General features: G+C 40.0%; 1 protein-coding gene across 1 annotated transcript in view; it reads right to left on the reverse strand.

The window, feature by feature from the left end:
* Positions 1-631: 631 nt before the first annotated feature.
* The window catches only part of ST6GAL2 (ST6 beta-galactosamide alpha-2,6-sialyltranferase 2), a 24,226-nt gene continuing 11,504 nt past the window's right edge, over positions 632-13,353 (reverse strand). The window contains exon 5 of the mRNA XM_009326251.1: positions 632-1,579. Coding sequence (XP_009324526.1) covers positions 1,311-1,579 — 269 coding nt within the window. The 3' untranslated portion in view covers positions 632-1,310. The remainder of the gene's footprint in view (positions 1,580-13,353) is intronic.

A 13,353-nucleotide genomic window follows, 5' to 3' on the forward strand; every position in this document is an offset into this window, starting at 1 on the left:
ACCCTAAGAGAAAGGGTACAGTTGTGTGAAAAAAAAAACCCCCAAAACATTAACCTCCTGCCACTCGGAAAATCTGAAACTCAAGTCTTGCCATGGAAAATAATGCTTTAAATATATTAGCAACCAGGCAGATTTTTACAAGTGTCTTAGAGAATATTCTCATTGTGTGTTACGAAGGAAAATATCAAATGATCTCCATATGCAATCTGTAGTCAGTTTTTTTGCAGGCATTACAGCTTCTCTGGGGTATAGTCTTTCAAACGTTAAATAAAAAATGCTGATATCCTCTTCTTTTGTCAGAAAACTCCCTATACTTTCTTAACAGCAGTAACTTGTGAACAAGTGAGTTTGATTTGGATCCCAATGAAATACCTAACAAATGACGTCTGTAATCCCGAATGCTATCTTTGCTGCAGAAGAGTGAGCTCCCTCAACGCTTGCTTTCAGTGTGATGTGTGAGTGCTGCACAGCCTCCCTTGGCTTTCTCTGGATCTTCTTTATCTGTGCAGACCAGGGGAAGGCATCATTTCCACCTCACTTACACCCTCTTGATAGGCCTCCCAGGGGGAGCTTTTTCCTGAATGGGTTCCGAATATGTTTGTTGCTCTCTAAAGAAATGAGACATTTCTTTTTTCCCTCTGCCCTGCGCAGTCAGTGTGAGCATGGGGATCTGGCATCAAAAGTTACACCCAGTAGTTTAACTGGTTTAGCTGTGTGTACAGCCATCTCCCATCTGCTCTGACTTCACAGCCACCGTAAGGCCCCCTGTACAGCTGAAGGCTTGTAACTGAGCCCGCATATGAACGGGAATTAAAGTCTACCCTAGTCAATGACTGCACAGCTCGGAGTAGCGAATACTTCATTCTCGGAGAGTGTGAAAATCCCATGGAGCCATGAGAAACGCTGCATTGTTCAACTGGCTGCTCTGTACATGAACAATAGAGGCTGTTTCACAATGCCAGGTTTAACAGTTAAATAAGTTCATTTAAAAAAAAGGTTACAGTCTAGCATATGTGGCATAAGAGACCACCGACAAATTCTGACAGTCACACCCACAATACATTATATTTCTGCCTAAGTAGGTCCTTTGCACCTTTCATGAGCTAAGCCTTTTTTTTTTTTCTTTAACTATTTGCAAAGCAGTAATAAATACTCAGGCTTAGAAAAGAAGTATTTCTCATGCCTGCTACTTAATTACAATTTATAGACTCAAGACTAGATTGGTCTAAGATACATTTTTCAAGTATTCTCTTCTTGTTTATAGTACGACAGTAGTACCTTATTGCACATTGTTTCTGAAGGACTCTCTTCTACAAGTGTGAGAAATTATTTCGTTCGGGGCACTTGACAGCTTTGAACCCTGGCAAAATGACTTTCCCCTTCCTATACAGATCATCCTGCAAACCTTTGTTCATCCTCTGCACCAAAAGCTTCTCGTAGAGCAGTGGGTGGTAGGCCCCTAAGGTACAAGCCGCATCGTAGTAGAGTTCATGGTAGTGACATAGGTCGGTCTGTCGGACTGAAGGGATGTATTCGTACACGTGCACTTCGTTACACATGGACATCATGATGAGGATACCTGGAGCAGAAAGTGAAAACAAAAATGAACCCCAGATTTCACCTTTCTCACAGCGATTTTCCTGCAGTCACCCAATCTGTTTTTCTTTCTCGCTTTCCTTTGGTGTTGCACACCTTAAGTATTACTTCTGTAAAATTAAGTGCAGTGATAGTTCCTATTAGGCAGCTTTCACTTGTCCCTGATACATAAAGATTGCGATCCCTGTAGAGTCGACGGGGTAGAACAACAATTGTAAGGAAAGAGTAAAAAGCCTATAAAGGGCTTGCATACCACCATCAGCCTCCTTGAGCGAGAAGGCTGCTCTCTCCCACCTCCCCTCATTTACCCTATCCTGTCCACAAAACATCCCCCACAAGAATCGGGGACCTCATACAGCTGCATGCTAATTTTTTTGAGTCAACTGATCACTTTTCTTCTTTTTCGTGTATATTATCAATTCTTGAAGCTATTTAGCAAGACAGACCAGGTCTTTACATTCACTTGCAGAATACAGAACACACATATACACACAGAGCAGTTGTCTGGTGTTTTTACAGAGCTCTTCTTGGTACTTCTACCACTTCCACAGCTAAACTCTGACCTGACACGTACAGCAGATATAAAAAAATTCCAGGTATGCCCATTCTGTTCTCCTCTGTGCTTTTGGATATCTGTGTCTTGCAAATATTTACATACATACTAATCTTCAAGGCTATGAAGAATCTGAATCATTTCCCTTTCATTTTTTGTACACCATGGCAAGGGGAAACAATAGAAAGATGGCCCAGTATCACCCATGTTTCTTCCCTTGACAACTTTTGGATGGCTCATTCAGATCATTGGCAATATTAGGGTATCAATGTACTCCTTGAAACATCTCCACCTTATTACAATGTTGGTCTTTCTTAGTCTAGAATTGAACCAATTCCACTTTTTCCATCCACTTGCTTCTCTCCAGGCAGGAAGACATTACCAAGAAGGCAGTCTAAATACATCCAGAAGGACATACAGAGAAGCATCAGCCATGTAGTGGAAGCATAGAAGGCCACAGCTTCTAAGAATTTTGTGAAGAGTCTCACCGAGAGAGGCTGAGGAAGGTGAATTCCTTCTTAGAGCAGCGCTGTCAGGAGGAAAAGCCCCTGACCACCTCCTACTCAGCAAGGAGCAATCCATAACATGCCAACCCATTTTTTCCTGCCACATGTCAACGGCAGACTGTCATCAGCACTGTCAATAGCAGCTAAGAAAGGCCATATGGAAATTAATTTCCTGTTTAAAGCCAGGTAAAGGTTCGCTTTGACCTTAGGCGCAGTCCTAAGATGCCGTTACTCTCCTTATCCCATGCTCAAGATCAAAAATAGAACAGGACAGATTCAGAAGGAAGATAGGTGGGCTTATGTAAACTTTGTTTTCCTATGGCACAATTGTAAATCCATACTAACAGAAGGTCTTTATAGCTTTGAAACGAGAGAAAACTTGCTGTTGCAGCTGCACATTTTCAAAGGGACTAATATCAGATATTGACTTTCACGTCAATCACAGCTTCTGGGATCCTTTTCTGTTTCCCATAGCCATATGAAAGGAAAATGACAGAGTAAGCATTGGACACCATTTTTTTAAGGTTTCATTTAAAAAATAAAAATATATAGAAAATGTATTGAAACGCTTGTTGCACTACTGGTACCCCCATGCATTGAATATGACTGTCAACTCTCAAAGGAGACAGCTGTACTAATTCTACTCACTTTGCACTTACAAATGAGAACTGATGTAATTGTTTTTTTCTGTACAACAGCTTTGGAATCATAAAGCATCAAAGGTGTTTTGGATACTTCTCACAAGTGACATGAATCAACGTAAAAAAATATTTTGGTTTGTTAATTAAGCAAAGCCATTTTCTGAAGTTAAGTTTGCAGTTTGGGAACACAGATTTCGATGGCTTGCTAATGAAAAGAACCTTATGTTCTCCTTGCTACGTATGATTAGATTATCAAAATGATTTTTCCGTGCCTGATGTGTGAAGTAACTGAAAAACAATTACTTCTGTGATTAAATCTTCTGTTATCATAAATGAAAGGTTCTGAAAGTGTTTTAGATTGTTCTACAGCTTTACGCTCAGAAAAGCTAAGCATATCAATTTCAAAGGAAAAGTCCACAAATTTAAGTGAACTTTAGTCTTACACAGGAAGAAACACGGATTCACAGTGAAAAAATATTTATTCCCTATTGGAGCAAAAAGTACGAGCTTAATAAACCACGTTTCCTTGCCCCCAAGCTGTTACAGAGATGTTCTGAATTGTAGCCTGCCTAGCAACTATGTCTAGAATTGTCTGGTTTTTGTTTCAGTTTTACAAATGCTTTCGTCAGCTTTTCCACTGCCAAGCTCCTTCCTCCACTGATGGAGAGCCCACCTGCCACTCCAAGGTAACCGTCATCCAGCTGAATCGGAGGATGGACGGTTGAAACGCGTGCAATAACGAACCACGTCCAGAAACAGACAGTAAAATGGCTTCTCTCCTGCACCCAGAGCCAAGCCTGGAGCCAGTTTCAGAAGCTGTACCACCAATGTCTTAGGAAAATGGGCTCTGACGGAAGGTAGAAGCCTTAACCAGAGTGTGTTTCATTTCACTGCCGCATTATCCAGCTAACCTTAAAATTAATAAAGGAAGTTGCCATTTGTGGGACAGGAAAACTGCTAAGAACAAAACTTGGGAGACTCTTACAATTTATTTAATAACACTAAAGATGGCCACATCACTGGAGGTATGGTTCAATAATGACAAAATTTTAAGCAATATCATTGACCTTCCTGGAAATTAGTTAATGGAGCACTTAGAAGTGGTAGAGTTTTAGTTCTTAGTGATCTGTGGATCAATGTCCTCCAGAATCAATCTAAAAGGCATGCTGGGCTATCTAGTTTAGCTCCTTGCCTTTCCTGCCTTGTTCCATCCAGTCCATGTCTTGGGATTTCAGATTAGGTTGCTCATAAATAACCATAATTTCTGACAGTCCATTCAAGTTTTTGCTCATGCTGGACAATGATGTTTTGAGGGAGGAAAGACAGTGACTCGACAGGCTAGTTTCTGAGTGGTAACAGCTAATCTACAGCACATCTTTGTGTCAAAGTCTAGAGTCTAGAGCCAACAAACTGAAAGATGAGCTAAGACAACGAGTAGAGATTACCACATACAGAGGTGTGCCTGGGCTACAGAGATTTATCTGTCCTGGTGGAAATGGGAGCACTCCTGAGACTTACAGATCTGGTGCACATGTCGAATGCCCAAACCCTGCTCTGGGGAGGAACAGCGGTCAGTGCCAGACTTTTCTCTTTTAGCACCTCTAACTCCACAGACCCCCAGCCAAAGGGACCAATGGTGCAGTACAACCAGCACTCCCATCCCAACCGCCTATGGCCGAGATCCCAGGGCATGCAGGATTACACACTCAATCTACATGAACCCGAGGAGGTAGGTCCCTCCACTTAGCTGTCACAGACCCCAAATTCTCCCTTGGAATGATCTGCTCATGCTGTTTCGTTCCAGAACAGAAGGTGGGATAGCACTATGTTAAAGACTGAAGGGGGAAGAAAAAAAAAAAGCTCATTTTGGAAAAGAAGCTGTTTTCATTGTATTAATAGAGTCCTCCCTAAAATAGGGAATAAATGGGTTCAGTTCTGTCCTGTGTCTTAGAGGATGTGAACCTCCCTCCACAGGGGACACCCCCAGTATTGTAGAGCTGTTACTGAAATCTAAGTTCACAAAAAACATGAATCAACCGTTTTTAAAAGAACAGCAGCAGTTTAAACCATGGGGACATTTACACTAGTCCGTGTACTAGGATATATTCATTTTTTATTCTCTTTACTTTCTAATGCTATGTCTGCCTTGTTTTCCTTAAGTACCTAAAACAGGGCTGCCAACAGAGCTCCCTGGGCTACGGGTGTCACGTTCCAGGCCATGTATTTTAGTACCACTCTAACTCGGTTTCTCTCGTTGCATGGTGTTAACATTGCAGTGAGTTACTGACATCTGTATCCAGCAGGTATAAGTGTGCCAAGCTGTCTATATTTTCATCTACCTCACAACTCAGTTTCCCCATCTTCCCTTCTCTCCCCCAGTTACCTTCAGTGATCTTACAATTTTTTTGAAATTACCAATAGCTTTTTGGTGCTTCCATGAGCCCCAAAATATTTTTTACATTACATTTGAACTTTTATGTTTTGGATGCAATCACAAAGGTAAAGAAGAGGTATGCACCTGACCGCTTACTGACTTGACCTTCCTTCTGTTAACCTGTTTTGCTTGCCAGTTTTGCTTGCGAAGTCCTACCTCGCTTCTTATTTGTTGACAATTGTGACATTTGTCATCTGTATACATCTCTTTCTGTATTATTGCTTCCCAGGCTTCTCTTCTGTGGCTGAACCTCTTTGCATTTCCTCCCACACGTATTAACCTGTGGTTTCCAAGTTTACTTCCTTTCCCTATATTGCCCACAGAGTACATGCCTATCTACTTATTTCTTTCGTCCGTGTACTTTTCACATCACTGCCTGATTCAGTATCATCTGCAAGTTTGTTTCGTATCTCGGCACTCCTCTATGATCATCAGCATCAGTATGAATGAAAACCAAATTGTTTGACAGCCTGTAGGGTGAAGAATTTCCATGTGACACACTTCAGTATTTGTCTTTGCTCACAGTCCTTAAGTTGGTTTTCAGTCAATGCACAACTACTACATATAAAACAGCACAGACTGCCTTACACACAACCTAAGGAGACATTAATGAGCATGACGAGATAGTCGTTGTCCCAACACCTTACAGTCTGGACAGAATTAATCTCACTGAGATGTTCATGCCCATCTCTGACCTAGCTGGTCTAAAGCACTCTTCATAGACAATGCAGGAGACAGGCATTTCTAGGGCACAATTAATCTGACTTATTTTAGATGTCTACTTTAGGATGGGATGAATTGTTCCCTGTAAGTGTTGTTCCTCTCTAGTGACGAGGCAGAAACTGAAAATGAGTCTGGCTCTTGCTGTCAAGCGCCTTCTCCTCCACTCTCCTAGGTCAGAAGCTTTGGAGCTTCGTGAAAAAATAATGTAATTGACTTTTCCAGGAGCACTGTGAGAAGAAATGAAAATAAGGTGTGATTCATCTGACCAAATGTGCCCACTGGTGCAGCTACCCACACTTGAGATAGATAGGTATCACAGGCTCCTTTGCTGTCAGTAGAAGAAAGTGGGTGCTTTTAGGATGCAGCGCATGTCTACTCATCCCAGAGTAGACATTTAAAAATGGATCATACAAGTCATGCCCCCGCAGTTCCCGTTTCTTTCTGTTGACTGTAGGGGAAGCCTGAGTGGCAGCATGGGTACCTGTACTGCACGAGTTCTACCTGCACTCTGAGTGAGTCCTGCTCTCTGACTGACCTAGCCATGGACCATAAACAGAAGTCAGTTTTACGTGCAAGGATTAAGCTGGGAGGAGATGGCTTTTTTTACACTCATAAGGATTAAGGTACGGCAATAGGAGTGAAAGCAGAGAATTACACAGTATTTAGAGAAGGCCAGAGGACGTGCACAACTTGAGAAAAAGTAAAACCTGAAAGGGAAAGCCTATAGGCTATCTATCTATAGCATGCAAACATCAAAAAATGGTGAAGTACTCCTTAGAATGAATGCCAAGAGAAGTCCATGGGGCACAACGCAAAGTCTGCTTTTCATCAGGGGCCCTAAAAAAGCACAGTAAAAACTAGATTAACTACATTAATTGGATTAATCTAGTTGTAGCATTACTATCGTGCCTAGGGGATTTGGTCAAGAACCTGTTAAGCTCCAGTACTGGCAGAAATACTGCCAGTCTGAGTGACTGCCATGAGATCTGTGGAGGGGTCGAGGGAACTGTGCGGGCAGTTCCGAGTCCCTCAGAGCAGCGACAACTCCGAAGTTAGATCAGCTTGCTTGGGGTCCTGTCCAGTCCAGTACTGAGCATCTCCAAGGATGGAAATGGAGCTGTTGAATCTTTTCAGAAGTTTACTGAAGCATGCAAAAGTAGTATTGTAGGCATGGCTCTGAAACCAGCAAGCAGGTGTGAAAATGACCATCAGACCTGGTCTCTTCCAGATCTGATGCTTAAGCTTTAAAACTTTTAGATCTTAAATATCTAATCTAAATTTCATAGTAAGGAAAAAGTCAGGGTATCTGGCATAATTTTAGCTTTGGCAAACATGATTGGCGCAACCATACATTCAAAATCACAACTGAAGATATTTCTGTATAGGCCACTCTAATTCTAACACCCTTGCTGGATTTTCAAAAGTCCCATTTGGATTACAACTGTGAAAATGGAAAAATGCAAAATAATTCTGCCTGCGTGGAGAAAAGTTGTTTTATAGTAAATCATTCAAACATGTGCTTTATGAATGTTTTCTAGTTGAATGACAATGTTCCTGAATACCGTATTGGACAAGAAAAAAAGGATTGTGAGCACAGAGTCTTCTTTTTAAAATATTTTAAAATATGTTATTCCAAAGAAATGATGTGGCTGTCAGAGAAACAGTCAACCTGCAAGTTTGTTACAACAGTACAATGTTAGATTGTAATAAAGTATTATGTATATCAAAATGTTATATATTAGTATTTCAAAATCCTCAGAAAGATGTGTTACTTTTTCTTCCTATTTGGCAGATATCTATGGTGTCAGGAAGTGTTGGGTATGGTTTAAACTTAGTCCAGTTAGCACAAATAAACTCCTGCGCTTTTACAATCTGCACTGAAAACATTTAAACCGGAATTAAATTAAGATTAAATTCCTTGCATAGATAGTTTATACAAATGAACATATACTATGGATTCTAATCAAAAGGAGAAAATGTTTTTCAATTTGTTCTTGGCAATTTTAATGACTCAAGAGGTTTTGAATTTCCAACGTGCATCTTTTGTACAGTACAATTAAGCTTTGTGATTAGCATACTAATTTAAAAATAATGTTCTCTAGTTTACAAGTAAATAAAATATAGTTTAATATACCTGAATACAACAGATGCTGTACGAAGGCATCTAGAATAATAAGCGTAATTCAAACATTCAGCAAGAACTCGGCATCATTTTAACAAAATGTAAAAGATGCTGAAAACATTTAAATACACATAATCTGATTATTATACTCATCATGTGTCTCATTTCACACACCCCACAAATCTAGTTACAGAAAAGAATTTAGCTAGGCACAACAGTAAGTTTATGTTTGATAATATGTGCACTTGAAAGCATTACAAATAAACATAAAGCATTTAGTTTTCTATATGTTAGTCTACTTCTATAGTCTCTATTTGTCCTCTCTTGACTGGATTTCAGGTACCACAGGAAAATTTGTCACTCCTTGAAACTGGGCCAAATGTGCCTCAGTTATTCTTTGGAACATATAGTAAAAATAGCTCTGGCTTTTTAAAATACTATGTTTCTAAAAAAGGGTTCTTTTACTTCTGTTTAGTTCATGAACTATGACAAATACTAACCACAAGAAAACATTACCTAAATTTACAGAAAACCAAATATTTATTAAGGAATTTAATTGTCACCAAATGGCCCTGTGCCTAAGCCTAATAAGTTGTGCAATATTTGTCATCTTTGATGTATAGATACTCGCATTATATAGTAGACCTAGAAAATGACATATTTATCAATTAATGCTGAATGCAAAAAGCTGTACATTAATCACAATAATATATTCTGTAATATGAGCATAGACTGGAAAACGCTGACCAGTAATATCATATAATTTTTAATGTATTATTCAAATTTGGGTGATACACTAGAATAGTAACGATTTTTTTATGTGATTTGGGGTGCTGCGAGAGGAGAGTTTGCTCTTTTATCTCTGTATTTCAGGAAGCAGAAGATGCTCAAATTTCAGAGTGCTTTTTATTAGAATATGAAGAATTTAAAGCTTATGTATTTGGAGGTATTATTTATTTGCGTGCTAATACTTGAACAAAACTGAGCTGGAAAGAGTAAGCACTATTCTGTTCCTTCACCAACTGCTGGCAAACAGCTGAGTAACAGTAATAAAGGCAATTCTTAGTATGTCAAATTGTTTCTTTCAGTTCATGCAAGTGTATTTTTCCTAAGCAGAGCTGGAGATCAGCCGCATTCTTCTACTCAGCATGCTCTGTGAAGCCATTTTAAATTTAAGTTCTTAGTCATACAATGATCTGCTAATGTTGCAGTGTAATGATAGTCTTGCTTGTACTATTGTCTCGATGCATGCAAATTAAGGTTAAAATAAGGTTATCAACTATTAATGACGCATAACTGTTAAATCTGTAATGTCAACTGTAAAGCCTCAAACAAGCCTTTCTTTCTCCCAGCAATAAAGTAATCTGGGCTTAGTTATCATTTTGCATTCAGTGGTTCATATGTTACGCTAAAAGCTACAACACATAGCGAAGACTACCACCTACACAGACAACCGAAAATGTAAAAATCTACACAGACCATGTTTTGATTTGGGAGTAAAAAAAAAAAAAATACCACAGTCAGAGCTTCCAATTAGGTTTTTTTCAGACGACAAAAGCTGCTGGGTATATAAAGGTATACAAATGTGAATTTCAAGTAAAATCACCTCTGAAGAGGTAAGCTAAGCAAAGTGTACTGATGGACTACGGTAAGTAGGAATTCATCGCAAATCCAGTTAGTAAACAATGGACAGGAACAAAATTTTCATAGAAAAGCCTGTATATGGTCTAGACATTATTAAAAGGCCCCCGAACTTTCCGAATGCTAATGTACCATCCCATCCAATGCACACAGAATGCTGCGCTTGAGAAACTCAAGGAAGCAAGTTTTAGTCTTGGTCTTCAGATGACAAAAATGTAAGGTCAGAACTAGGTTGTTTACACAGGCTACCAAGGAGGGTATAGGAACAGTTTTCTTACAGCAGAATGGTGAAAATAGAGCCTGCCGGTTTATACACCACCAGCCTCAATTAAAAACTGAGCTTTGATATGTTCAGAAAGAGGGGAGGAAGACTGAGTTCATATTTCACAGTGAAAAATGTATTAATAGGAAGTGAACAGGTAACACTTATTTCTGCTGCCAAAAGACAGGAGGGCAAATCCTTCCCGATAACGGTGAAGTTTTTTCAACTGTCAATTTAGGATTTGCCAGTGGAATCCAAATCCCAGATTTGGTGGTTGGATGCTTACATTTCTTCTGAGAAAAATGGAGTAGATCAAAGTCCAAGATGAGATGGAAATATATCAATACTCATTTAACAAACCCAATTTTCAGCCAGATGTGAACCAACAAATTTAACTGCAAAAAGCCACCATGGCAATTGCCTAATGCTAATGCAAGATGATGAGAATACTGTGCAGAGCTTTGTTTAAAAGCATGAAGGTGGCAGCTACAAAAATGATGCAAAAATATGCAAGAATGGGGTCTCGAAGCTCATCTAAGGGTTAGATTAGGGAGACAAAGAGTAAATAATTTATAATGAGGAGTGACATTAGCTAAGCTATGACAGGCCACATAAGGAAAAGTTACAAGCCAGGGGAAGTCCACATCAGTGTCTCAGAAACCAAGCCAAAAATGACTCCCAGATTAAAATAAAAGGTTTGTTGTACCCTGGTGGACCCTTCCCCACAAAAAACCAGTCTCTGTGTTTTCTCGGTCATTATTCATAGCCTTTGAGCTAGAAAATACCACAGTAAAGGGTGACTTGTCTGTGCCAAGTTAATCCCTCCTAGACATGGTATAACCCCAGAAGCAACACCTAACAAATGGGCCGCAATTTGACAGGTGATGAGTTCAGCCTACTTTCAACGATGTCCTGAACTTACACCCATCACTAGGTTGGGTAGAAAACAATGTTAAAGTAATAACAAATTTAGTGGAAAAGACTGCGGTCAGATGTGGGTCTGCGTGTAGCGTTGTTAAGGTGCAGCCTGGCACCAGTGACGGATGGGCTGCTGCGAGCTGACACCCTGTTTAGAAGAAAACCAAAGGCAGGAACATCTACAGGTTAGAACCTGATGGAGAGGAGCAGAGAAACTCTGTTCTTGGAGGAAGCTGATCTGTGTTGGGTAATATTCATCTCACCTGGTTTTAGGCCTCTGTATTGTGTGTGTGTTGTATGTTACCATTTCAGAAGCGGCTGGAAGCAGTGACATATTTAAAAGGCTTAAACAGCAAGTGAATGTACACAAAATGCGGTATTACTACAGCATTCTAGACTTGTGCCTTATTTTGTACATAACCTGTAGAACACAACCAACCACGCTTCTCTCTCCATCCTCTCCTCTCCCCTCCTCTACAGCTGGGACACGCGCTATGCTTCCCTCACCCAAACCACCAGCTGTCGCAGTGCTATTGCCTCTCCTCAGCAGCCTGCCAGCTCAGATCTAATGTACGTAGGGTTTTGGGGAACCAGTGGTTCCAGCAAGGAGTTATGCCGAGATGGGGCATCCCATACCCCAAAGGAAGCACAAAAAAATGTTCTTCGCCCTAGCTCCCACGCGGTGGAGAAACCAGGGAAAAAAGACCCTACCTCTTCTCACTCTCTCATTCCCCTAAAGTCACAGCATGCAAGAGACTACCTCTTCCCCACAAATGACCCACTGGCCCTTTTTCCAAGAGACTTAATAATATTGTGACTTAAGTACTTTAATGCAGTTATTAACAATGTTAAAAGATTCCCCTGACATCAATCACTGCTGAAGGATGGTGACTCACTGCTGAAGAAGAACACAGTGAGAATGCATTTCACCAAGCATCCTCCCTTTGGGAAGACTCAGTTTCTTATAAATAGTGCTAAGCAGCAGAAATAGATACAATTGTCAGGTGAAAAATGTAATTACTGAAGAAACACTCTAAGACCACCCTAAAACATTCCTGAAAGGAAATAGTCTCATGTTTCCATGTTTCAGTTTATGCATTTGTCCAATTTTATAAACTGGGGCTAAAGAGGGTTAAAAAGCTTGAAACAAAAGTGCTTCACTTGATCCAAAACCATTTTTTTTTTACCTTTTCCTTGTTACTGGCAGCAACAGCGATGTGAGGAACTGCTGCTCTTCCTCCACAAGTAACCAGAGCTCACAGAGGGCTGCCTGACTTTCTGCCAGTGTAAACATGGAAAAACCAGATCCTTGTGCAGAGTCTGTACTCATTCTAATTGCAGAGCATTGCACACGGACTTACAATAAGTTATTCTAATAAAGTGATTAGTATCACTATGGTCCATGCTATAAAGAGCTTAGATTCAGGGACACAGGTCCCTCTGCCTGTGAAAATTCACACCCTCTATTTAACAACAGCCTATCTTCCTTCATATAGCTGTTTTGAGCACAAAGGTATTAGCAGTGTGGCTATTTAATAAACCATTTTCCCGTATCTTCTTGAAATTAAGACACTCATATTTTATGATGGTCATCATTTACCCATTCTTTCTATTGATTTTATAGGAAGTAATTTTATAGATTTTGTGAGAATCAGGTAGAAGCTCAACATTCAGGATACGCCTTTCATACAGGTGCACTCAGTTGTGTCTACCAGCTTCAGTTCCAACTGGATATTTGCTGCAGGAGTTGTTGAGAGATACGTGATCTGAAGACCAACATGACTTTTCAGATTTCTGCCAAGCTGTATTATATTTTTTATGCTTTATCTTGCCCTTTAAGTCCACCTTTGACAACACACAATTGCGTTTCTGTGCTGTCTCCCAGGTTATATTATGTTACATATGCAATGCATAGACATCCATTCAATAAGGTTACTAAAATAGGAAGCCTTTCCCT

This window comes from Pygoscelis adeliae, unplaced genomic scaffold, assembly GCF_000699105.1.
Source record: "Pygoscelis adeliae isolate BGI_AS28 unplaced genomic scaffold, ASM69910v1 Scaffold156, whole genome shotgun sequence".
In the NCBI taxonomy this organism is placed as follows: domain Eukaryota; kingdom Metazoa; phylum Chordata; class Aves; order Sphenisciformes; family Spheniscidae; genus Pygoscelis; species Pygoscelis adeliae.